Genomic DNA, 26,057 nt, shown 5'->3' with positions numbered 1-26,057 from the left:
CAGCCAGTTTTATCACATGGATGGACCAACAAAATTGAGTGACAGCTACACTGTGGTGTCTCAATGAATAAATGTGACCATAGTACAAACTTGGATCAAAATAAAGAAAATGCATTAACAGAATACAGTGTGATCCAAAAATAAAAATTCAAGAAAACAGGTTTGTGTAAGACATTTCTCCAAACTGCATTTGATGCATAAACAAGAAATCAGATGTCTTTGGGAAATGTGTGGGCATTGGTCCAGTCCCTGCTGATGTTTGTTTCGTTTCCAGATGGCATTCCTTATCAGTTAATAGTCCGTGTTATAAGGAAACTGTCAGTCATTGCTGTGTGTAAATTAAATTTTAGAAGACTTGATATGTCAGCAGGTCAAAAAAAGCACAGTTGATGCAGTCTGTTTTTGTGTTCATAACATGCTGATTTTGTATATTTAAAAAAAAAAAATTGTTCTCATGTCACTTTATACTCTGGAGTTTTCTACATAAAAGCTGCAAAAGTTTTTCTTTTGCTCCTTGTCGTAGTGCACTGTGTGATATGGAGTCATTATTATCACAGTATAAGAGGCTATTGATGCAGGTGAGGTGATCCTCAAAGTCATAGTTCAGTAAATTTCAGTGCTAAACAAAGTGCTTTGTTGCTCTTGTAGTGTTTCTCTCCTCAGGCTGAACTGAGGGTCTCAAAAAAATTAAAAAAAAAATCCTCCACACTTGAACTAGCGATCAGTCCAGAGCGGGGGAAATCCAGGGGCATTTCAGGGCTCTAATTTAGGTCCCACGTCTGTTTGAACAGGAGCAGGGAATTGTACAATCCACTCCGGTCACGTATATTACATTAAGGGTTGCCTTCATGATTGTGAATAAAACCCGAGGCGGCCTTTCCTGCCTGCAGTTGTTGCAGTCAGACGGTGTGCCTGTGGTCTTCACTCGCTCGGAGCCAGAAAAGAAAGAAAACGGCCCCTCGTCTTGAAGTGTCTTCCTTCTTCAAGAAAGCTGACCTCATCACATTCAAATTACAATTAACAAAAAAAAAAAACTCCTTACTTCTAGTCTATGAACTTGTGTGTGTCACCGTACATCCAGTGCTGTGGAGGGAGGGCCACTTCATTGAGGTGGCCGCAGTCATCACTGCACTTACATGACTGAATGAACATGGCTGACCTCTGGAAACGCTCTCCGTCCGGGCAGACAAAGGTAACAGGCACTGTGCGTGTGCGGCGTGGCGAGCAGCACCGTCCATCTGTACACACGCCGCAGTAGTTGGGCCGGTAGAGGCGGACACTCACACACTCTCCGTAGGAGAGGTGAATGGGCCCTGGGGCTTTCTGGGTTGGGGAGCACCTCTTCCCCTTCTGTGGTTGAATGATAAAAGCAAAGGGATGAGTTTCACTGTGTGGACTATAATGAGTGTCACTTCTAATTGGATTCAGCAATGAAGTTCACCAAAACAAGTCATGTGATGGTTTTCACGATTAAAAAGATAACTAATAAGCTTTGATTTCTTTCTACTCTCTCCTTTTATATAACAGCAGATTTAAGCGGCTTTGCGCTTAAACTCCGCGAGTATCAAATTAAGAGAACCAGACTTCAACTTTTTACGCCAAAACAGGGATTGGGAAAGAGGGATTATTTTTAGATTTAAGCGATTAATTTTAAGATTAAACATTTATTTAACATGTTAGGAGTCCTTCTCGGTTAAACACACAGACCTACCTTGGCACCAGAGCATTTTTACTCAGTAGAGCAGAGAAAAGAGCTCTTAGTGTGTGTCCAACATGGAGGATTAATATAGACACACCACTTCCATGGACTCTGAGTACACAGACAGGGCCTAGCTATGGACATTTGCTTGGCAGGAATGCCGGGGGTGGGGGACTATATTTAAAAAGGCGCCTGCCTGCCACCAAAACACCGCTGAGTAAACCAGCACTGCTCAGTTCCCCACTTGATGTGGAGCTTCCCGAAAGTACCGCTAAGATAATCTCTGTTCTTAAGCTTGGGATAAAGATGGCTTTAGCACTAAGAGTATATTTACTCAGGGCCAGAACATCTAATTTCTTTGTTTTTATTCTTTGCAGCACAGGTCTGACGTTTTCAGCCTCTCCTCTTCAGTTGAGAGAGGGAAACAAGAGCAAAAATTAGCAGGTATTGTTTTTCCCTGTGTAGCCACACACGGAGAGACAAGAAGTGAAATAATTCCTTATTGATAAGAGTTATCACAGGGCGTTCAAGTTTTACTGTGTGAGAGATAAGATGTTTTGAGAAGGTATCTTGGCAGTAATGTGGATATTTGACCTCTGCTCTCTGTCTGTCTGTCTCCCTCGCCTATAGTTCAAGTCAAGTTCAGTGTACTTCACCTTGGCTGGGACGGTCAGGCCTTGGCATGGACGTAGAGTACAGATCCTCGTCTCTCTCTCTAGCTTACACTGAGGGTTCTTGTTGGTGATTCGCGAAGAAACGCCCATCCCACAGCTGCGAGAGCACTGGGACCAGTCTGTGATCTGCAATGGACACTTCTTTTCCTTCAAATGGTTCCACACTGAGGAGCATCAGAGACATGGAGGAGGGTGGAAGGCAGGGAGAACAAGAACAAAACACACACACAACAATTAGAACAGTAGCTCCCAAAGAGGGGGCTACAGCCCCATTAAGGGGTCACAAGATGCATCTGGAGGGTTGCAAATTATCACCCAGTTTCAAACAACCACCTGCCATCACAGAAAAATGTGTGTTAACTATTTATAATAAACACTAAAACTCCTCTCTTCCTCTCACCTGGCACGTGTTTGTAGCCATGTTCACGCTCCCAGCTGCTGGACTTCACATCTGCAAGCTCGTTGACGAGAACCAGCTCGTTTTCAGGCTGGTGCAGAGCTGGATGGTGCTCAGGTCTGAGCAGGTGGTGTTGTGGTGGAGTCGCCTGTGATAAGAGATAAGATGAGACAGTGCCGTTTGCTGGGGCTTCATCTGTGCCGCAGCCGTGTCCATCTTTTGTGTGTTTTTCCACAGCGTTATCACCATGACGCCCTGATTATCAAGGGGTTACTTCAGGGCGATCAGTCATAGCAGAGGCACTTTACTCCTCTGTACCTGCATGAAACTTCATGATTTAAAGCACCTGATGAACAGTATGTAGTCTGTGTAAACAGCTACAGTTTTATGTATCAGTAAAAGCAAGATTTATAGCAAATTTTCACACAACCTATATAAGTCTTTATTCCATCTTTTATACCACTTCCAGGAGAAGGCAGTTTAACGACTTACAAAGAATTCCTCTATCTTTCTATGAAAGAAAAGAGGTCAAGAGATATGGTGTCCACCTTCTTTGTCTTCTGTTTCTGCCACAGTGTGGGCCTGAGCATTTGTACTTGTATATAATAGCATCTAAAACCCTAAGATAAGGTTGATCGACAGAAAAATAATCTGCAACTATTCTGATTAATAACGGATTAATCCCAGGTCGGTTTTAAGCCAAAATCACACCCCCCCAGCAAAAAAAGTTTTCTTTTGGCCAAATAAATAAATAACTGATTAATTGAGAAAGTTAGTTGAAAATAAAAATGGGCTATCCATTCTGTTCTTAAATCTATCTAAATCTATTTTAATATCAGATTTTTTCTTTTGTTTTGTGACAGTGTGATTTTCATCCTTTGTTTTCTATCAAGAGAGTTTCACAGTGGCAAGTGATGAATTGCATGTCCACAATTTGGTATTGCTTCAAAAGTCCTGTCTAGTCTATCAAGTGTAAACCAACTCAACAAAACAGTTTGTCAGTTTCCAGAAAAGGGAGACATTAGTCATTACATAAAAAAAAAAACCACACCTGATGCTTAGGTGGGAGGCGCCAGGTTCCCCTATGGCAGTCCACACTGAAACAACACTGGCCTGGTATCCTGACCAACCGTGGGTAGGGGCAGGATGGTGAAGCTGGTGGCAGTTTGTTGTTACAGAGAGGAGCACAGCCAACAGCTCCATCGATGCAGGTACACTGGTGTTTACAGCCAGCACGGAAGCTCTCACCATTCTGGTACATCCTGCCGTTGTACTCGCATGTGCGTCCCTCAGATTTAGCTGGAAAGATGCATAAACCAGAGAGCTACAGGGATTTTCTGAGCACAGTCCATGGGTTAGTTGTTTCAGAGTAGAATCTTTGTACAGGACAAGACATGCTTTAAAGAGACCAATGATAGAGCCTCTGCTTACATCAGGAATTCCCCATATGATCTAATTTCAACATCTTAAATGAGCCTTTTCGAGCAAAGCTTCTCTCGACTTTACCAAAACAAACACATTGACTTAACATCACAACAGAACACAAAATCACACAGAGGACCACTGAGATCAAAAGGTCAGTGGAAATAAGGAGACAGGAAGTGTCAGACTCCTTGTCTCCTAAGCACGAAGGAACCAGCTATTCATAGTTTGAGGGGCAGCACTGGCATGGTGCAGATGGAAAGTGTATTTTTATCTCTGAAACCCCCTGTCGCTGTCATAAAACATCTACTACTCATTAAAATATCCCATGTCCTGTCCTGCTCCCGGATGTGCAGGGTTACACATTCCTTGATCATTCTGGAAAGGGGGTTAAACTAATATCCATTTCCTTGACATCTTTAGTACACTGTTGCACATGTCTCATGGCATTTTATACTTTTATTATACATCATTATACATTCAGTATTTTAATTTTAAAAATAGAATACCTCTCAATAAATGCAATATTTCCCCATTCATAGCTATTATCTAACTGAAATTCCTTCCCTAGCAAACATACATTGTTGCTTCCTCGCTCACCTCGACAGATGCCCCAGGCCATGGTTACATCATTGCCGTAGTTACACTCCAGTCCTTTGTGGTGGTCACAAGGCCTCATGGGACTGCAGTCTTGGTTGAGCTGTGCAGCACACACCTTGCAGCACCCACATCCATCTGACACTGTGCTAACCCCTGGAGGGCACATCAGAGGGTCTGCAGGGCACTCACACTCTGCTGGGCAGCTAGCAGCCACCTGGGGGGTCAATTTTACAAATTTGAGAAAGTTTAGAAATGCCACACAGAGAGCTTGATTGAAAAATTCACTCACACACACACACACACACACACACACACACACACACACACACACACACACACACACACACACAATATCTGTATGGCAACCAGAGAGCTTAAATCATCAGCCGGGGTGTTCACAGCCAGTTTTAGATTTCTTTTCTTCTAACTTCAAAGTGTGTGGTTGAGCTCTGGTACATTAATTTTTGATTCTGTATTATCTCTTAGGATCCCCAGGGTTTGTGAGTGATTTTAAATCCTTCCACAGACAAAGCACTGCAGTACACCTTTACAGTAAGTCAAGCCAGTGATTGGCCAGTCATCCCTAAGTGTTTAGACAGCTCAGGGTTTGTACCCAGTCCACTGCTGGGCTTGTGATTTGAGTCATTGCTCTACACTGGAACAAACTTGTTTCAGTCTGTAGAAATCAACATGTCAAAAAGTAGACATGAGTAGGCACGCTTAATACCAGGAAGGACAACTAAGTTTAGAGGAACTGTATCCATTATGATATAAACAGAGATGAAGAGGACTGGCAATCCCACCTAAACTCCATTTATGAAACTTTTTATTTCATCAGTTTTATTTCATCAGAGTAAGTCTTTGAAGACGAAACACTGTTGAAAGATTCCCTACAAATACATTTGCGTTTTGTTTACTCCAGCAGATATTTATGTTCTTCATACACCGTAGGTCATAAGTTGAATCACATTTTTTTCTCGCAGTTACATTATTCGAAACGGAGGATACACTAAACTAATCTTACACTGTGAGCAGGCTCTCTGTAAACGCACTTTAAACACGAGCCTCGGTCAGGAGAGAAACATCTTACCTGCGTGATGACGGCTATTGTCAGTACAGTCAGGTAGATCAGAAACGCCATGATTAACCTACGAAACGCTTAAGCGAAATACAAATAAATAAACAGTCGTATCTTTAAGCTACACTCCAGCGAATGATTGTTAGTCTTGAGTAGTTTCCCACTGAGTCCCTGTGTCTTTTCGGACCTTGGTCCTTGTCTTTATACCGAGATAAACTCCGTCTAAACTTTAATTTATACCCGCTGTGTGTTCTCCGTGAGACTCCGCCCTGTCCGTACTTCTAACCAATCAGTGTTCAGGAAACAGCCCAGACATTTCCAAACGGGCGTGGCTTTTTAAACCACGGGAATAGTTTGCTGATTGGTGGGCGTGTTTTGGAATGAATGCAGCCATTCATAAAAATTGCAGGACGGCTCTGTATTTATTTTATGGGTTAAAAATTAAAATGTAACAGCCGCTTTCAAGTCACACTTAGGCACATTCCTGCTTTTGTGGCCACCGCTCTCCTAACACTAAGTAAATATATTCAGCTGGGCCAGACAGCATGGTAACATTAATAAGACCTCCACCTCTGGGAAAAAAAAAGAAAGGAGGGAGGAATTCCCTCTGTTTTTCCAGACCAATGTAGGTGCCAGGACAGAAAATTAAAGTGGAGCATACTAAGAAAATAGTAAGATAATAGCAGTTGTCAGAGTGAGAGAACACACTTCTCTTTGTTGGTGTCCATCACAGTGTGAAAAAAAGTGTTTCCATAGTTTTTAATGGTAAGTTCTGATTGTTTTGTTCTGTGTATGTTTCATCTTGAATTCAGATGGCCCGGCTGTTTCTGACTATTATTTATAACCACACGCTGCTGACGTGGGAATGATGAGGATATGATCGCTTGGAAAGAATGGTCGAGTCGAGGGTGAAAGCAGGATTATTGTTTTAAGGGCAGCTCATATGAGGGCTGGCCTCCTCCACCTCCTCCTCCGCTGTCTTCCTTTTCAACCACAGGTTTTCAGCCACACCTGCCCTAACACACAGACCTCCTTTGATGAAAGAAATGTGATATGCAGAGGTTTGAAAGTTAGGTTCCTGCTATGAATGTCCATACTTGCACAGTTCTGGCTTAGACTTAAAAAAAAAAGAAGAGCCAAACATCTCACATGGTTTCTCACACGGGCTGTGATTATGTGAGCTGCTGGGAAATCTCTGTGCTGGTAAATTAGTTAAACCCAACTCATTCAGGTAACGATCAACACCCCATATTCAATTTCAGGCTTAAAAAGGTGACTGATTTGCCTGTGCGTTCACTGGCAGCCCCCAACAAGTTGAAACAGATGAAAATTAGCTTCTTATAAGATAAGATAAGATAAGATAAGATAAACCTTTAATAGTCCCACAATGGGGAAATTGCACAATTTCTTGTTGTAAGTGCATGGTATTTTGCATTGTCCCTGTTAAATAAACATTAAAATATTTCTCCATACTATTTTCTGTACCTACTTTTAACATGTATTCCACTACTTTCTGTGTTGGACTTTACATTTACTATTTGGTTTTCTCTCTTTTTGTCTAAATGTGCTTTTTAGAATGTTCCTATTTAAAATGTAGGTTTATTTTTGTCTATTTTATTAAAACTCCTACTATGCTCAGTACATGGAAATGGTAACTGAGTATTTCCCTGCATAGTGCACAATTATGTATTTGACAAATAAAGCTTGAAATATGGAATCTAAAACAAAGACTAGATATAGACTGGATAAAATGAACAAATTACACATTTTCCTTCAGAAGTTGAGAGAATTTCATGACTTGTGCTGTTGATGGATGCTCTTCTTCCTCACCCACCACTTAGACTCACTGCCATGTGACAGATGTTAGGTGTTTACAGTCCTTTGCCAAGCAATGCTCTTCAGTTTGAGAGTACAACAGCACTGCCCATGGCGAGCTGGCTGGTCTCATCTATGTCCTACTGCAGTTGCTACAACATGAACACTCCTAACAAGGGAGAGACAGATGAATATGAGTTACAGACAGTGCAAACATCACCAGCTGTTCATTTTTCCTGTTCCTCCCCAAAATAAATCTTCAACAGCCTTTTCAGATTTGCAGATTTTGTGACTCACTGAACTGATTTCACTCTCAACAAACCCATGTTTTCTCACAAAAGCAAAGAGCTTTTAAATTAGTAATTGCAGTGATTTCAAAATAAATCTTATTCACTCAGGTAAGATGAACCTTCTGCAACCTACCAGCATACAGATGGAAAAAGTTTGCCCAAGTGGCAAGGTGGCTGAGGAAGCACTTCTAAAGGGAACAGTTTGTCATGTTGGGAACTACATGTGTTCTCTTTTTTGCCGAGAGTTAAGGTCTGGTCATACCAGGATTTAAAATGGCTAGGACATGGCAGTACCTTTGCCATGTTGACCAATAGCAAGCAGTCTTGGTAGTGGAGACCTTTGAGGGAATGGAGAGTCTCAGAGTCCAAAATGAAAGAAGCTATCGTAGCTTATTAGCTGTGCTGCACCATTCACTTTTATTTAACCTCCTGTATTGCAGAAAAATATACTACACAAAAGAGCAGTTGTTTGCAAACAGGAGACGAGGGTACACATTTATTCAAAACTTGAGAGCCCAGCTTAAATTATAGTCAGAAAAAGGTTAAATCTTAACTGATGTAACTGACCTGTGTTCAATCAGTGTTTTCATTCCTTGAATCTACTTTGGCTTAAATCAAACTGAACTCAAACTGGCTGGTTAGCCCCCTTTCACAACCAACATCTCTACTCTCCAGCTACCTGTCTAACCAGTGTTTCAGTGAAAAACACATCAGAGGTTGTCGAGTGGAGTCATGACTCTCAATTTAAAAAAGGAAACCACCTCAGGAAGCTGTCAGTCATAGCTCTAATGGTGTGACCAAGGAGACAAAGTCATGGCCCATCTATTTTAATCCACTGGTGGTCATGGTACTGGGGGAGTTCTTAAAGTCCTGTGACCACTTCTGTTTTCAGCTTCTTCACTGATGCTGAACGAGGGCGATCAGAAGCACAGGAGCCTCAGTTTGACAGAGATGTAAAACTAGTCTTGTGTGATGAAGTAGATCAGTCATTTTCAGAAGCAAAAACAATTTACTGTGTGTAAGCACTTGTCTGTGAGAAGGTTTCTGGTTATTTCTATTGCGTCTGCAGTATCAGACAAGTACAAAAGTCCTTTCACGCAGGCCATGCTATCCAGGGAGATGTGAGAAACTTTTCTCCACCAATTCTGTCAGAGTCTGAGTCGCAGTTGAGGGGAATTTGCATTTAATTTAATCAGGAAGCAGACTATAGTTTTGCCATAATAAGGTTCTTACAAATAGTATTAGTTTCAGTGTGTAAGTATTCATGTGCTTTACTTCAGTAAAAATATCAGTACAACAACACAGAAATTCTTCATTACAAGTAAGCCTACCTTCAAAATGTTGCTTAAGTACAAATACAGAAGTAATATCATAGTTAAGAGGAAAGAAGAAAAAAAAGTTCTTCTGCACAAATTTGAAATAATACTTTTGGACTTGGAAAATTGGATAAATTACCTCAAATTTTTAAAATGGGATGTCAGAGTGAATTGAGTCTTTTTGTTACTAAATGACACCCCTGAAGGAACAATGGCAACAGCACGTTCTGAGGAATACTGAATATAGCAATCTAATACAGAGCAGACCAGAAAAGTAATAGAAAACAAAGTGATGTCAGAAGCTGAATGGTCCAATATTCTGCTCTTTCTCTCACATGGCCTGTGTGACCTGAAAGCTACACACTGGGTGCAACACGATACACAAAAACATTAAGGGAGACACAGCTTTATGAGAAAGGGCTGATGTAGGAAAACAGGAAATGGCCAAAGGAAAGAATAGTGAGTAAAAGTAGGTAAGGGGGGTGGTGAGAGAGAGAGGGAGAGAGAAGAAAGAAGCAAGGCAAGAGGGGAGGAGGAGAAGTCTGGAGAAGGAGGGGGTGACAGGTGTTTCATGGTAAGAGTTTGTTTTTTCAAGGGGAGGAGTGAGCAAGTGCCCCGCTGCCTGGTCTGGTCTGCCCCGATGGGGTTCTGGCAGTCTGGCAGTATGGTATTTCACACAAAAACAGAGTGCTGGTATTTCAACCCATACCACTTTTAAGGTCACATGAACCAAATTACATGAGACGAAGGTCATACATTTTTAAAATACATAAATACATATGGGCAGACATAAAGAAATACATGTTACATAATGTAATACTGATTTAATTATCCAAATGGGAGCATAAAATTGAGGCTTGAGGAGAAAAGTCATGTCCTGAGAGAAAAGGGAGGAAGAAAGAGTGCGAGTGGTGGTGACAGGGTGATTAAACTGGTTTCTCCACTGCCGCAGTGGAAAAAGTTAAGCATATTGGAAGATCATTTAAGTGTGTGCTTGAGATGACAGAAAGGAGAAGTGGTGTCTGTGTTTGTGAATTATATTTTGAAAAATAACAGAACAGAAGTTTGAGTATTGTCTCTCCTTGACAGACACAGAAAGGCATGGGAAAGCACAGAGTGAGACTGTGTTTGTGTGCATAAGCCACATGCCACACTCATTTAATATTATAATGTGTAATGGGATATGTGCTAAATCTGGCATCAACATATGGTTCCTGTGTTAATGAACTGTGCAGTTCAAACTCACAGAGTATCGTAAAGTTACATAAGAGAGAGCAAGGCACACAAGTTTCTGGAGAGAAGAGAGGCCTGGCAATGACAAGTTGAATCAAAAACAACTTCTCTGAAGCAATTTCTCCCCCTGGTGGAAGTTTTAGAGCACAATATTGGATTACACATTAAACTTGTCCTATGGGTCTGGTTTCTAAGAATACAAGTGCTGATAACTGTGTGGATCAAGATGAAAACCTGTCTTAGATCAGTCCTCTAATTCCAGGATTTAATCCTCTTGCTTTTCAAAGACACAAAATGTGACTGCTTTATTACTGTCAGAACATCAGTGTCTTTCAACATTTAAACTTTGCTCCTTTTCCAGTATTAACTTGCTGATCATGAAAGACTTTCCTTAAACCTCCACAAGATGACGCCAAACACCACGTAGTAGTATATTCCTCCAGGGCAGGATTTGATCCAATGCTTAGCACGCAGGTACTGCGCAGTGAAGTCAACATTGGCAGTGCAGACACACAAAAGGCCAACAGGGAACCATGAAACCTGATGTTGATGGCTCCTGAAAGCTCAGCTAACCATTTCCCATGGGTTTGGTGTCTGGGACAGGAGTTTAAGACCAGCCATGTGCCACTGAGAGACAGCAAGTTTTCACTCCAGCCGGATTATTTACTCATTTGACTAGAAAGAGAGACTCATCAGTGAAATCGCCTGATTCGTTTGGAGAGAAAACCTACAGAATATAATTCCCAGCCATTCCTGGGTTACAGATTGACATGACAACGTGTATGAGAATACCCACTGCTATATCAGTGTTAAAAATTTTGTTGTTTTTGTCTTTCCTCCTTCACTTGCTCACCATCCCTGGTCTTTAATTAGACTCATCAACAGACTGTGAGTAAGTGGTGAAGCTGATAAGGGATACTCGTTTCTCCTCATCCACCCTTTCCTATTTTATCCAATTCATTTCCTTTTTCACTTTCCTCACCTTTCTCCCTCCCTCTAGCATCTTTTAGACTGAGACAGCAGAGTGCAGCCTGCTTGAACCTGGTTTTATTCGGAGCACGCTCTTGTCTCCCATTGCCCATGGTCTCCTGATTAGACTGCCCCCACCCCCTCTTAGCAGTCACTGGGGCTCACAGCAGAGGACTGACAGGGAAGGAAAAGGCTTTTCCCAGGTAGAGTAGCAGCACTGCCTAAAGACTTGTAAGCCTAAATATCCCTCTCGTCTGGGAGGTGGGGATTACCCTTTGGCCAGCTGCTCGATCCTGCATTTCCCATATGGGAGTACTGGATTTGAAAAGCACAGAAATGGCACATAAGCTGCTGTGGGCAGAGATGTGTGGTGTATGTCAGGATTTTAGCCCTTGATACTTAATAACCAGTTACATGAAAATTTACAGAATCACACTGAAAAACAAAACATCTCGTGTTGGTTGGAGACATATGCTGGCCCGCTGGGAACTGTGCTGCACAGGCCGCGCAAGAAATGCTGTGTAGTCTCTCAGCTCCCTTAAAGCTGTGATTAGCCCTGCGTTTACCAGCCTCAGATAAACAGTCGAGTATGTACAGTATACAGACTGAAGAGTAGCGTAACAAGAACAACGCATTATTTTGACTGATATGCCCTCATGTGAGTACAACTTCATCCATGAAACGTTAATTAGAACATCTCACCCTTTATCTCCAAAACTCTGCCAGTCCCTCTCCATATATCATAATCTCCACCATGCTGAACACCAAACTCCACTCTCTGGTTATTAACACCTCCCGCTGCAAGTTCTGGACCTTTTAATTAACAGACCCCAGAGTTCTTTCATCTTAAACTTGAGCACAGGAGCCCCTCATGGGGGTGTGCTGAGCCCCCTGTCTTTATTCCCCATGTGCTTGTCTTCCAAATTGCAAACACCATCTTGACGTCTGCAGGTGATACTGCAGCGGTGATGGGTCGGCCCACAGGGAAGATGTGAAGCACCTTGCAGAGTGGAGCTCTAATAACAGCCTCAACATCAGTGAGACCAAAGAGCTCATTGTAGACTCCAGGAAATCTAAAAGCTACAGACACACCCCTCTCTACCCGAATAACATTGCAGTGGACCTAGCCTCCAGCTTTAAGTTATTGGTTGTTTACATCTCACAGGTAAACATGATCCCTGCTTAACATTGGCATGTTAGCATTGTCATTGTGAACATGTTAGCAAGCTTGCCTAAGTACAGCCTCACAGAGTCCCTAGCATGGCTGTTGAGTCTTGTTGCACTACTCTACATACACAGTATATTAAGTGTGAACATCACAGCACACTTTAATTCACTTGCCTCTTCAAAATAATTTTGCGCATAAGTTTTAGTCATTTATTGTTTACTTTTTAGCAACTTGCACTGCCTTGGAATGACATCTTTCCGTGCACGCAAATGTAAAGACAATAAAGCTGAAGTGAATTACATTTCATGCTTCCGCTCCTTAGCTGTATTCTCTTCATTACTCCTGAGCCCCCTCCTCCCTCTCCATCTGTTTCCAGCTATGCATCCCACCCTCTCTTGCTGCTTCCCTCCTTTCCCGCTTCCTCATCCATCACTTCTTTCCATTCCTTACATACACACATCCTTTTCTCCCCATCCCCACGGAGATGCACGACAAGCTGACAACGAACGCAACTTTCCTTCAGCAACGGCAGACTAACAGATATCTCAGTCTGCAACATTTACAGATAACCCACATCTCTCTCTGTCCTGCTCCCTCCATCCTTCATTTCCTTCTCCTCTGTTTCCTCTTACTCTGCCTTCTCCAACCCCGATGGAATGAGGGTCTTATGAAGATAAATGACGCCTCTCAGCTTCCTTACCCTACTCCCATCTGCTTCCTTTGCGGTGGTGGTGGGGAATTCCCTTGGAATTCTCTCATTCTGCGGAGACATGTCTTGCCTGACAGGTTCACAGCATAATTTTTTTTTGTGCAGGAGGAACAGTGAAAGAGGCCTGTACATGATTGCCTGGAGCAGCTGAAGACATTAGGCTGCCATGACGGTGATTTAGAAGCTTGAGGCTCGTCAGATTTCAATTACAGAGGAAATGAAGTGAATATCTGAAGAGGCTATTTGATAATCAAGGTTACTGAACATTGTTCTGGCACTACGCCTCTGATATGACTTGGCAGACGAAGAGACAATGCAGCTCAAATCAGATACAATATGTTGCTCTTAGATATTAGATTGGGCTCTTAAAGAACAGTTTGACATTTTGCAAAATGCATTTATTTGCTTTCTGGGGGTGAGTGATATGAGAATATTGATGCCACTCTGAATGGTAAATTCAAGGCTACAGCTGGCAGCTGGTTAGTTTAGCTCAGCCTGGCTCAGTCTGAAGATAACAGTCTTCCTACCAGCACCTCCAAAACTGAAGTGTACTCTTTCAAGCCTTTATGCAAAGCTACTTTCTGTTCAACCATTTGAGAGTGGTATCAATCTTCTCATCTAATACTCCACCAGAAAATTAGTAAGCATATTTCCTAAAGTGTCAAACTATTCCTTTAACATGGAGGGCGCTCTTCTGAGGCAACAAACTAAAAGGTCTCTTGAAGTTGTTTTCAGCAAGATTTCACAAGACTATGATGGACTGCCAACTGCCAATCACACAATAAAACGTATTTTGATGTAAAGTCCACATCTAAATAATTGGACGAATTTCCTTGATATGGAGATAATAAAGCCGGATCCAATATAAGAGGTGAATGACAAAGCCAAGCACAGACATTAATTGGATTAAAATCACTTCTTTGTTGAGGTTAGAGGAGGTTCGTCATCATGGTTCCAATAATAAGCGTGTGTATACGGTTATAGGTCAATCGTGGTCATGTTGAAAACAGAAACCAAACAGCAGTCTCCAGATGGGTCAACAAAGTTTGACACTTAGTTGACTGATACATCCACCAATCATCTCTTTGTGCATACTTTGCTGCTCTTTACAAGCATCACCTGACTTCCTCCTTTGCTCTTGCCATAATACCTACAGCCATTAAAGCCCTTTGCCACACATATATATACATAAGATTTTATTATAGATAACACACAAAAAAGACAGTATGACACTACAAGGATATGGCTATTACACAGACAAGACAAAAATATGTAGCTTGGGGCACTTGCTCGTTTGTAGCTCCGAGAAAATCTTCCATATTTATTAAACATTCTAAGACCATGTACTGTACCTTAATTCAGTTTCATGCCGAATTTGATGCTTGAACGAAGAGATGAGACAAAAATTGCCTTGTTGTTACTTTTATTCCCTTTTCCACCAATTGAGCAGAAGGCCATGAATAAATCAAAGAATGAGCAAACTCCTTGTAAGTCAGCAGTCATGAGGGTTGGTGTGCATGTGAGGGTATGTAAGCCAATTTATGAGATGGAGAGGGAATGTTTAATTTAAAATGAAGACAGAGAAAAGCCTCAGAGGAAAACAGCCTATTCCACTCACCCAGGCACCTTGAGCTACTTACAGAGGCAGCAACCCTGAAGCCCAAAAATTTTATCAAGGACACAGTGCAGCCTGGCTCACCCTTCATGCGCTCACCAAAAAAAGGTGATAATACATTCAGTCTCCACTTTTCAGAATGAGGCAATGGTCATGGATAGTTTATGCTAGAGTCAATGTGTCACACGATGAAGACCAGCAGTCATGGGAGTGTGCTCAGTAGATGTTAGGGGTTAACTAGCTTGATGAATAAAAAGCTTTTCTGTGTTGTAGATGGATAAACATGGGATAGATGCGATGGCGTGTCAGTAAGTTCAGCACACAGAACACACTCTCTCTCTGTCTCTTTGTTAGTCTTTCTCATAATAATCAGTGTGTAAAGTGCACACACACACCTTTCTTGTCCAGGTGCTGAGTCTGAATGATGATTTTCTCAAGGACTGGCAGCACTGTAGAATGTTCATGTTCAGAGTAAGGTATGTGTTGTTCAATTCCCAGTTGATTGTCTTTTGTTGATTCAATTCTTACAATTTTTTGACTTTATTCCTGGGGAAATAATTAAGTGTATTTGTTTGTTTAGTTTTGTGACAAATTCGTACTAATCATATTTTATTAAGTCTGGCTTCCAGATGTGAACTGATCCTGTGGTTGTAGCAGAAAGAACTAAAGGCCTGGTCACACCACGATTCAAGATTTTAACCTCCTCTGTTTCTTTTGAATAAACCATGTGGACTTACTGTCTCATTAGGGACTGAGCTAAGCTAAGCTCATTAGTACATAGCTTTATTTTCCTCTTCATAAACTTTTTATTGAACGAAATGGTGTGCAATGTGGTGAACAAAACGCCTGAGGAAAGTAAACAGAACTGTAGAGGGAAAATGGACACGTACCTGTGTCAGCTGGTACCTTTGTGCTTGATTAAGAACCAGTTTGGGCTGGAAACATTTTACTTTTCTAAATGTAGCAAAAATTACTAAAGTAAATAAAATAAATAAAGGGAACATCCTACAGAGTTGCAAGTCCTTGGGAACTAGAAATCTTTCTTATACTAAAACACATACATATACACATAAAGGTTCAATGACAGGTTCAGACCTTGCACCAGCTGTTAGCTATGAGATTAGAAAGGACTGAGAGGGGTAGGAGTGGGAATGAAGGCCATGCTGGCCACCTTCGGTTAATGGTACTACTCAATGGGCACATTGACATGTGCAATATTTTTCTTTTCCTTTTTCTGCAACTGAAACATGGTAGGAATGAGGATGTCTGTGAAAAGATTCATTTGATTTCTTTGATCTGCAGAGCTGATGTTTAGAAGTAGTTCATAAAGTGATGATGGGCTTGGAGAAAATGTGTTTGATGAATACTTTTGTGCTTTATGCACACAGACAAAAAGGATTGTGTGTCTGTGTGTGATCACTGGGAGGACAGTGGGCTGAAAAACACATTTCTGTATGTCTCTAAGTGTTACAGAATTTAACACCATAAAGTAACTGAGAAGAATGTTTGATGCACTGTTCATATTGAGGTTGCACAAAGAAAAAAAATAAATAAGAAGAACCAGCGCTGCGCTTTGATCCCTATGTCAAGGCCACTTTGGCCAAGCAGATTGAGAGGAGAAGACTCCTGACAGTTCCTCCTTTTTCTCCATGAAACGTAGATCTGCAGGAGGTGGACCAAAGGTGAATGCACACAAAAACTAAAGTAATAGCTGGGTGTTGACACTGAGAAGCAGAGGAGTGTGAGAAGGGATTTCCAGCCTCAGCAGCTGCCAGTCAGTTTCTGTGAGGGCAGATTTCACGTCTGAAATCTGTGAAGATACTGCAGCACAGCATTGTCTGACAAATGCAACCTTTCCCTTGACGTTATTGTTTTCTAATTTAGTGGCAACCATGAACAAGCCATTTATTCCAGTCAATTTTATAGTAGGAAAAACTGAGTTCTGAGATAAAACTGAGCTCTGAGATTGTAGATACTGAAACACTAAATTATTTAACAGTTGATTTACCAAAACAAAAATGAATGTATTTTCTCACTTCTCTCTATTGATATATAACCACGCAGAAGGCTTTGGTTGTACTGTACTGTAACTGAAGTTTTGTGACATCTTTACCTTTCCTTTGCTCATGCTTTTAATCACTGTCAAAAGCATGATTCGATCAGCAGTACCACAGACACTCGCAAAGTATTTGCCATCTTCAAAACATTACTCAATTCTTCACCACAGCTGATATCTTTGCCGCCTTCTTTACCGAAAAGGTGGTGGCCCTCAGTAGCCAATTCAACCACTCAGAGGTCTCCTGGTTAAGGGCATGTCCCGTTCCATGGAAAGCTCTTTAACTGAATAATCCCTCTCCGCTCTCATGCCTTTCTCTGCCTCCTCTGGTCAATAGATTACCACCCCCCCCCCCCCACTCTCTCTCTCTCACTTAGCCCTCTAGCTGAGTGCAAGGCAGCAAAAAGTGTAAGACGTAGCATTCCTACTACATGTCCACTGTATCCCCAGGTCAATGGTGCATCAACTCTCTCATTCACCTCTCTTACTGAGGGCGAGGTATCAAAACTCCTGACTGGTAGCTGTCCTACCACATGTGCACTGAACCCCACTCTCACCAATCTCCTCCAAGCCATACTTCACACTATTGTGCCAGCAATCACACGTGATAAATGCTTCACTGGCCACAGGAACAGTTCCAACAGGATTCAGGTAACACATCTGCTCAAAAAGCCTTCACTCGACCCTGCACAAGTTAATTACTATTGGCCAGTTTCATTACTTTCATTCTTATCTACGACTAATGAAAGGGAGGTTTTTAAACTGATATCAGAATTCCTCTCACAGAACGCCCTCTTAGGTCCAAATCAGTAGGGCTTTAAAAGTGGCCACTCCACTCAAACAGCGCTGTTGTCAGTAACAGAAGCCCTCAGGGCAGCCAGAGCTGCAGCTCAGTAGTCCTCAGTAGTCCTTATCTTGCTGGACTTGTCAGCTGGCTTTGACATGGTGAACCACTGCATCCTGCTATCTGTCCTCTGTGGCCTGGGCATCTCAGGCAAAGGGCTTTCTTGGTTTGAATCCTATCTTACCGGGCATTTTTCAGTGCGTCATGACAGGGTCGTATGTCCTTATACAGCACCTCCTTGGGTCCATTTATCCTCTCACATGGCATTTCACTGCTATGTACACAACAACCAACTATACCTGTCATTGCTGCCAGATGACCACACGGTCCCAGCATGAATCTCAGCTTGTCTTGCATGGATGAAGGAATGCCATCTTCAGCTAAGTCTCTCTAAGACCGAACTTTTAATCATCCCAGCAGACAGAGACTCAGCTCCTAACTAGCACTTACTGTGCACCTCTGTTGAACTGCTTTACTTGATCTCCTTGCACTTTGTCTCATTGAATAGATTTAGTACTACTGTACTGAACCTTTAGTGTTGTCCCTCACTTATAAGTTGCTTTGGATAAAAACATCTGCTATGTTATGTTATGATATGATATGATATGATATGATATGATATGATATGATATGATATGATATGATATGATATGATATATGTCCAAAGTCTGACTGGTTGGACATTGAGTGGCCTCACTCAAGCAGTTGGAGTTTAGGGCCTTGCTCAAGCGGCACCTTAGTGGTGGTAATGGTCCAATCTGCAGCTACATTATCCTTATTTAAGAACAAACCCAAGACATGTTTTTAGCTTTTTTATTAGTTATTTGTCTGCATCTATGTTCTAACTTATCTCTACTGTTTTATCTGTGCTACACAAATAAACTTGATCTGGAACTTAATACGACTTAATACAATGATGTAGATTTGAGTGGTGTCTGTGGTGCCTTTTGTTGTGTCTTTTTTGCAGTTTGGTTAAAGTATTCCTTTGTACCAGGGGACAATAGGTATTTGTGAGCTGCTCTACAATAAAAGCTAAACTGTAAACTGTAACAACTGAAGCAAATGTGCTGCTGGGACTATTATCAGGCTTCCCTCCATGACTATGGTGTTGGTGGTTTCCATAAATAGAGGTGTTAACACTTGACCTGTGGAGCGTCAAACATCTCTGGAGCAACAAACTTAGAGATTGGTGGTTGCCATGGATGCTTGTGGCTCCTACACAACTGCAACACAAGGCTTGATAGTTCATATTTGTATTCCCTCGTGCCACATTTTCTGTTTTTGGAAAGCTTACTTAAAGTATGCACAGGACTTGCTGAACCAGTGTAACACAGTATGTTAAATGGTTTACAGTAACAGCTTTGAAAATCATTAGAGGGAGCTGTCTGTTGTGTCTATGTCCACACACATCAAAAAAATACACAGCAGGGACAGTGACGTGATGGCAGGTTTTCTGATTTGAACCTGTAATAATCATCTGCTGCTCATTGAGTATTGAGTGACATTTCAGAAATTATTTTGGGTACCACAACACAGGGTGTTAAAGGGTAACTCAACACTGGTCCATCAACAAACGCACACTCATTTTTCAGGGTTTTTGTAGTTGGTGCATTACATGCTCATGCAGATTCAGGTGACTCTGACAGCTGCTTACGGAGAGATTTAAAAAATCTTTCAATGTGATGACCTTACAAAGTCTATATGCACTGGAAGAATATATGGTAAATACAATGGTATTCAACGTTACTGATGAATTGCTGTTATTTTTTACCTGTTATTTAAAAATGAGCACAGTCGGTCCACCTCACACATTTCAACACAATTCACTAATGTTAATTATGCAGGGAATTGAATCGAAGGCAACTGATACAAGTCCAGTTGCCTTCGATTCAATTTACATAATATTTAATAAATACATTTCCACACAGGAGACCCAGTGCAAACACATTTTTTAAATCAGAATATGTATAAACACAGCACACTGCAGTCACCGATTTCAGTACAATGAATTTCAGTTCCTAAGTTTTGACAAGATATTCAGCATTCGTGTGATGAGTAGAATGAAAACAGACTTGATATAAAATCAGGCCAAGTTAAACCTGCAAAGGAATGTAATTGTACAGACTAGGGAAAATGATGGTGGTCAAGGATGAAAACACAGCTCTGTCCAACATATCCTCATTTCATTAATAGACAAAATCTAGTTGCCTGTCTTTAAGAGACAGGCTTGGAAAATGGCACCTGCTAAAAGACAAAATTGGATGCTAATCGTAACCTGCTGGACAGGTCAAAGGTTGAACATTTCAACCCTAACCCTAACCCCAACCCTTTCAATTATTAACAGGAGAACATGTTTGCTGTCACGGTATCTAAAACATTAAGACATCAGTTTTCCTGAGGGTAATCAGTGTCTCAGAAGAGGATAAAGCTACAATGGCATATTCAAAAGCCACCAGTCACCAAATAAGAAAATAAGAAAGGATAATAGCATCTCAACAAAAAAGCAATTGAAAATGACAGTTGATTTTTTTTAAAACAGTATTTTTCAGTGTGATATATAATTTCTTCTCAGGACACTTCAAATGCATCTCTGCTTGCATTAGCTACATTCTGTGTCTTGGTAACTACTGGCCTCCATATTCTACATGTGATTACAATGCCATTTTAAATAGTTTACCGGCTATAGCATGGTGAATCTCTCAGAAGCAGAGGAAGCTGAGCTCGTCCTGGCAGTCCCTGATATCCCACACTCCATTTTTGGTTAAAGCACCACACCGGTTTTTTATTGGACACTGGTGGTCCTGCTGTCCTCCCTGGGGCCATTCTTGATACACCAGAGGGTCACCGCTCATCCACATCCAGTGGTCACTCAGATACCGCAGGCCGATCCACACCGGGTCAGTCGTGTTGCTTTGCTGGATGACTTTCTGGGCCTTTAAATGATCTGACCGAGACACCAGACTGAGGAGAACAGTCTGATTCCTTCTGCAGTGCTTTAAAGCCTTCTCCCAGGACATCCTAATTTCCACCACAGTAATTTGTTCGGTGCAGTAAAAAGGCAAGGAGGTTTTATTGGAAGCATCATTCCATTTTCCATTGGCCATGACTTCTACATATCTCTCGACGCCTTTTGCATTATCTGGCTGGCTCTCACCCCAGTTTTCGTATGTCATACTTCCTCCTCCTGACCATATCCAGTTGTTGTTGTTGGGATCTCTGTAGAGGCCAATCCATGCCCCATTACTTGGACATTTAACCTTTAGAAGCTGGTCTTGGTCATCCTGGCTTTTAACAGAGGAAAGATCAGTGTAGTTTTGTCTACAGTAAGCCTGAGCTTCAAGCCACGTCTTCTTCACATCAATAAAAAAGACTTTCCCCTGAACAGCTATGCAAAGAAAAATTAAGAAGCTGGTTCTCTCCATGGTCATTTCTCTGTAGCACAAGCTGAGATTATTTTTGTTGACTGAGGGTTTCTCTGTAGTGGTGTCACTGAAATCTCAGGGTTGTTAAGGACCTTTGCATGTGCTCTGGTTTGTTCAGGCTGGAAAAACATCTTCATGGTAGACTTAACACTTAGAATAACAAATTACTTCTACAAAAAACAATATGGAGAATAGCGGGATAGTGAATACAGGCATAGTGCTCAGCCGCTGTTGACACTGGAAGGAGTGGTATCCTGAAGTGATGGGATCTGACAATCAAGACCAGATCTCAGAAATTACAGATCTTTACATTAAATACACCATGGTTTTGAAGTTTTAATGAAATTGCTCCTTGATACAGGTTAACATGAATGAATCAGGTTTGAACAAAAATCATTACTGAATATGAATAAAAACATCCTGTCAGAAGCTGCGGGTTAGTGTACTGATTAGTTTCTAGGCACATCCTACAATTTCCCACACAGTTTTCATGCTACACTGGATATGGTTTCAGCACTCCTGGTTCACGCTTTGCTGACCAGCTTTGGGTGCGTGTTGACACATATAAGCATGTAATATAGTGCACAATTATGCAGTGAGGGCAGGGTATGAATTACAAATTTGGGGAAAAGAATTATCCCCAAAATTATTGGCCTTATTCCTGCCAGACTAGGGGTTAGGGACACTCCTGCAGCTTCAATCAGCACACAGGCAGATACCAGATCATTGTGTGGGTATGTCATTAAATTAGTGTCAGTGACTTGGCTTGTATCAATTTCCAAACTCTCATGTGCACACAGCATTAAAACAACCCATACAGACATGATTCAGGCCATCTCTGCAAAATGAAAACAAGCGACTCTACAAAATGAGCCTCTCACTGGATGTGACTCATGCACAGTATTTGACTATGTCAGGCAGTGTGCCCAAGAGTATTTGATTCAACACTGGTTATGCTGCAGCTGCCTGTTCCTGCTCCACCCGCAGGACAGATGGTCCTTTTTGGGAATGGAAAGCGCAAGATCAGATCTTACACAGTTTGCTTTATATTAATGAGTCTATTAAATGTAATTGTTAATGGTAAGTTATGTGCATCAATCCACTGTCCTCCGAGGGGCCCAAGTTTATTTTGTTGCCAGGTCGTCCAAGGTACTCGGCCAGTCTCAAGGTTGTAAAGGAAATGACTGTGATTATCCATGACTGTGGACTATTTACCTGTGAGTCTATCCAAAGGTACCCTTTGAACTTTTGACCACTAACAATGTTTTTGTTAGTGGGCTCTTATTCAGGAAATGAAAATTGGAGCTGTGTAGTGTAGCAGTGTGCCTGAAAACTGACAGCCAGTTAACATGTATGATCCCGCAATGATCCCACATGTAGTAAATATTAAGAAAACCACTATTAAAAGGTTTTAAGAGGAAGGAAACACTTTCGACACATTTGTGCGACTTCAAGAATATAGACAGTACATTTAGGCAAGAAACACAGAATCTAAAAGTAACTTTTGTTTGTATACTAGACTCCACATGGCACCTACAACTTTTGCTAGTACAACAAACATTTTGGGCCCTTGGGGCACTCTAAATTTACAGTAGAACTGGGGCTTGTTGAACTGAAAACATAGCCAGGCCTTTGGCTTTGGCAGCTGTGTTAAATCATTTACAATAATTGCAACATCACTGATAAATGTTGGTTGTAACATTGCAACATCATTTACATACACTGAATAAAACCTGCACACTGTTTTTTTTTATTTAACCTCTGAGTACACTCCCTTAGTTGAGTGTCCACCAACACCAGTGCCATAAATATACTGTACAGGATAAAGGACCCACTGCTTAAGGTCTCACAGTCTTGGTCTATTAATATGACAAGTAAATCACATGAGTACTATAGGTACTTAAAAGGCTCATGCTCTGTTCTGGATTTACAAGCCAGCCAGGGCCTTGGACAAAAAATTGATGCTCTCCTGTTCTCTGAAATATAATTATGAATAATGGCTCATGTCGAGGAATCTCAAAAACAGCAGGGGAAAAAAATGAAGACACGCTGCTCTGCAGAGCAATTATCAATAATGGAGAAAATATAAGATGAACAATCGCAATCTGGCAGATGTGGTAAGTATATTTTAAAGGAAGGAACACAAAAGACATCAAGGATAATAAAATGTAGACTGATGGCGGCAATGTTAAGACATATTACCCCTGTATAGCAGTAATAATTATTCAATAATTACTGTCAATGTAATATGTACAAATGTAGTGAACAAGTTAAATATCTTCACACAGGTGAAGTATGGAAGCTACTAAGAGCAGCATCTTTTAGTCTGACCAAACAAAGAACAGGAAACCATAATCGAATTGTTGCCATTGACTATGATTTGCTCCATGTGCAACTGATTTGTGAAAATAGAGCCCCAGAGGTCAAACGGGATGAAAGCATGTTGTGTAAATTAGGTGCTCTGAGCTCATGGATCTAAAGGTTGACTCATAAGCACATTTATTCCTCTACTCTGCTCTCAGAGCTGCCAGAGTGCTGAACGTCGTAACAAAGACCTAATGATGCTAATTGGGTTTTGCCGATGAAATCATAATTGTACTGAACTTGTTTCTGTCTCCTGCTCAAACAGCAGCTGTGTTTTGCTTGAGGTGAAAAGGTCAGTTTTAAAAAAAAATGTTAGTAAAATTAACTGGCTGTGTGATAAATAATCTCTCTTTACCTCCTGTTTCTGTTTTTTTCTCTGCCTCCACCCAAGTGAGACACAGCAAAGATAATCAGCTGTGAGGCAGGTTATTGCGTACGTTCATTATGTTTATTTATGAGTGTGTGTGTGTGTTTAAAGAGTGAGGGGGTCTGACTGGTCTCTGGCCCCTTGGCTAACTGCATTATTCAGTAGTATAGAGATAAGCAGGTCCACACTCTGGACCTTTCTGATACTGCTTAACCTCAGCAAGCTTACACACACACACACACACACACACACACACACACACACACACACACACACACACACACACACACACACACACACACACACGCACACAGACATCCACAGACACACTACACTCTCTCTTACACACACAAATACACAAACACACTCTATCTGATAGGCTATAACCTTCAAAGGCAAAACATAACATGAAGGACAGAAGAACCCACAGGGATTCACACTCTGGATGCTTTCTTTCTTAAAGCTTATCACTATTCCTATAGTCAGTAATGGCAGGCCAAATAATATTTTAGAGGAAACACTGAAATGACTTTAAGAAAGAGTGTATTTATGCATTGTATTAACTCACACTGAACATTTTAATCTGCCTTTCTGCACAGCCAAAAAAGCATGACTTTGATACTCATACTGTACTTGCCACAACATTGCTGGTCACACGGGACATAAAAACAAAACCCCTGATCAGTTTTGTACATCAAACAAACTTGGCTGTTTGTACGTTATCCAAATGGCCAAGTCTTCAAAAATGTTGACAAAACTAAGGTAAGGCTTTGTGCAGCTCAACTTTGAATGGAAAGCACAGATAAAAAAACAGGAATATGAAGCTACAGATGTGTGAAAGATACAGACAACAATGGTCTGTCTGTTCTGCAGTGAGGTTCAGTTTTACATCACAGCAATCTCAAGACTGCAGCAGCCACGATGTATAAAATGCTGTTCCAGTAACATTAAGTTTATAATGGATCTTTTGACTGGAGTCATATAAGCTCACTCTAGCAAGGTTTCACATCCGTCGGATGTCAAACGACAGCTTGACAGATGCGAGTTTGGCTAATTTTACAAAAATTGGTAATCGAGGAAGATCAATTTGTCACTTTAATCTGTATCTATCTATATATCTATATATCATATCCTATTTGAAACCTCTCTGCTTTCTGTGTGAATGTGTGATGCGTGAAATTAATTACATGAACAGGTTTAAAGTCACTAGGAGAATTAGCCATCTGGCCAGAATTAGTTACGCAACATTAATGGGCAATATATTGGTACAGAATTTTACTGTGTTCAAAAATTAGTAGGTTGTTTAAACATCATGTTCACTTCATCACTAATGTGCAGGGTTGATATCCAGGAAGATCACTCTATGTTTTATTGACTGTTGTAACAGTGTTTTCAGAAATGAGCAGGTGTAACTGATAACACTTCTACTGGGTGTATATGTTTTGTGACATCAGACACATTTAGCCTCAACATTGAAGCTTAGACAACAAAATAAGCTGGACAACAAAATAATCTGGAGGAGACATGAGATAATACTTTTGTGGATTTACATGTCCTTCTAGATAATGGTGTGTTATGTCCTACAAAAACCACTGCCCATGGTACAAAGAAAATATGAAAAAAAAACCCAGCAAATAACGTCTTTGGTTGGGCGTTGACCCTAGGCGACACTGCTACTCCTGATAGGGTCAGAGTGTGTGTAATTGCAGGTCCAGTGGAGGGTCAAGTGGCTTTTCTGTCTCAAAGGCTCCCTTAAGGTCAGATAAGCCTCACCTCATTAACAGGCAACCACACACACACACACACACACACACAGAAGCTCAGGGCCAAACCTCTGTAAGCAGTCCTGATGAGCATCATTAAGTCCAATCAAAGCAAGTGATTACCCTCAGTCTGAAGCCACAGAGAAAGACAGAGGATTACTGGTACACGAACAGTACTAATGAGCACAACAAAACACAGAAACAGCCAATAGTAAACACTGGAAAACCTTTGTCAGCTACAGGCTATACAGGATGC

The 26,057-nt window shown here is 41.3% G+C and overlaps 2 protein-coding genes across 2 annotated transcripts; both read right to left on the bottom strand.

Annotated features, from left to right (window-relative positions):
• Positions 1-53: 53 nt before the first annotated feature.
• LOC121180490 (CCN family member 1-like) lies at positions 54-6,062 on the bottom strand. The gene is made up of 6 exons (XM_041035945.1): positions 5,883-6,062; positions 4,793-5,006; positions 3,822-4,069; positions 2,774-2,918; positions 2,356-2,537; positions 54-1,350 (listed from the first exon to the last, which is right to left on the bottom strand). Exons 1-6 carry the CDS (start codon positions 5,931-5,933, stop codon positions 1,045-1,047), a joined length of 1,146 nt encoding a protein of 381 aa, XP_040891879.1. The 5' UTR covers positions 5,934-6,062; the 3' UTR covers positions 54-1,044.
• Positions 6,063-20,104: 14,042 nt separating this feature from the next.
• Positions 20,105-21,349, bottom strand: LOC121180491 (macrophage mannose receptor 1-like). Its single transcript, XM_041035946.1, has one exon. It carries the CDS (start codon positions 21,311-21,313, stop codon positions 20,585-20,587), a length of 729 nt encoding a protein of 242 aa, XP_040891880.1. The 5' UTR covers positions 21,314-21,349; the 3' UTR covers positions 20,105-20,584.
• Positions 21,350-26,057: the final 4,708 nt, after the last annotated feature.

This window comes from Toxotes jaculatrix, chromosome 4, assembly GCF_017976425.1.
Source record: "Toxotes jaculatrix isolate fToxJac2 chromosome 4, fToxJac2.pri, whole genome shotgun sequence".
NCBI classification, from domain to species: domain Eukaryota; kingdom Metazoa; phylum Chordata; class Actinopteri; family Toxotidae; genus Toxotes; species Toxotes jaculatrix.
The sequence above is the reverse complement of the archived record's forward strand: the minus strand, read 5'-3'. Positions and strand labels throughout refer to the sequence as shown.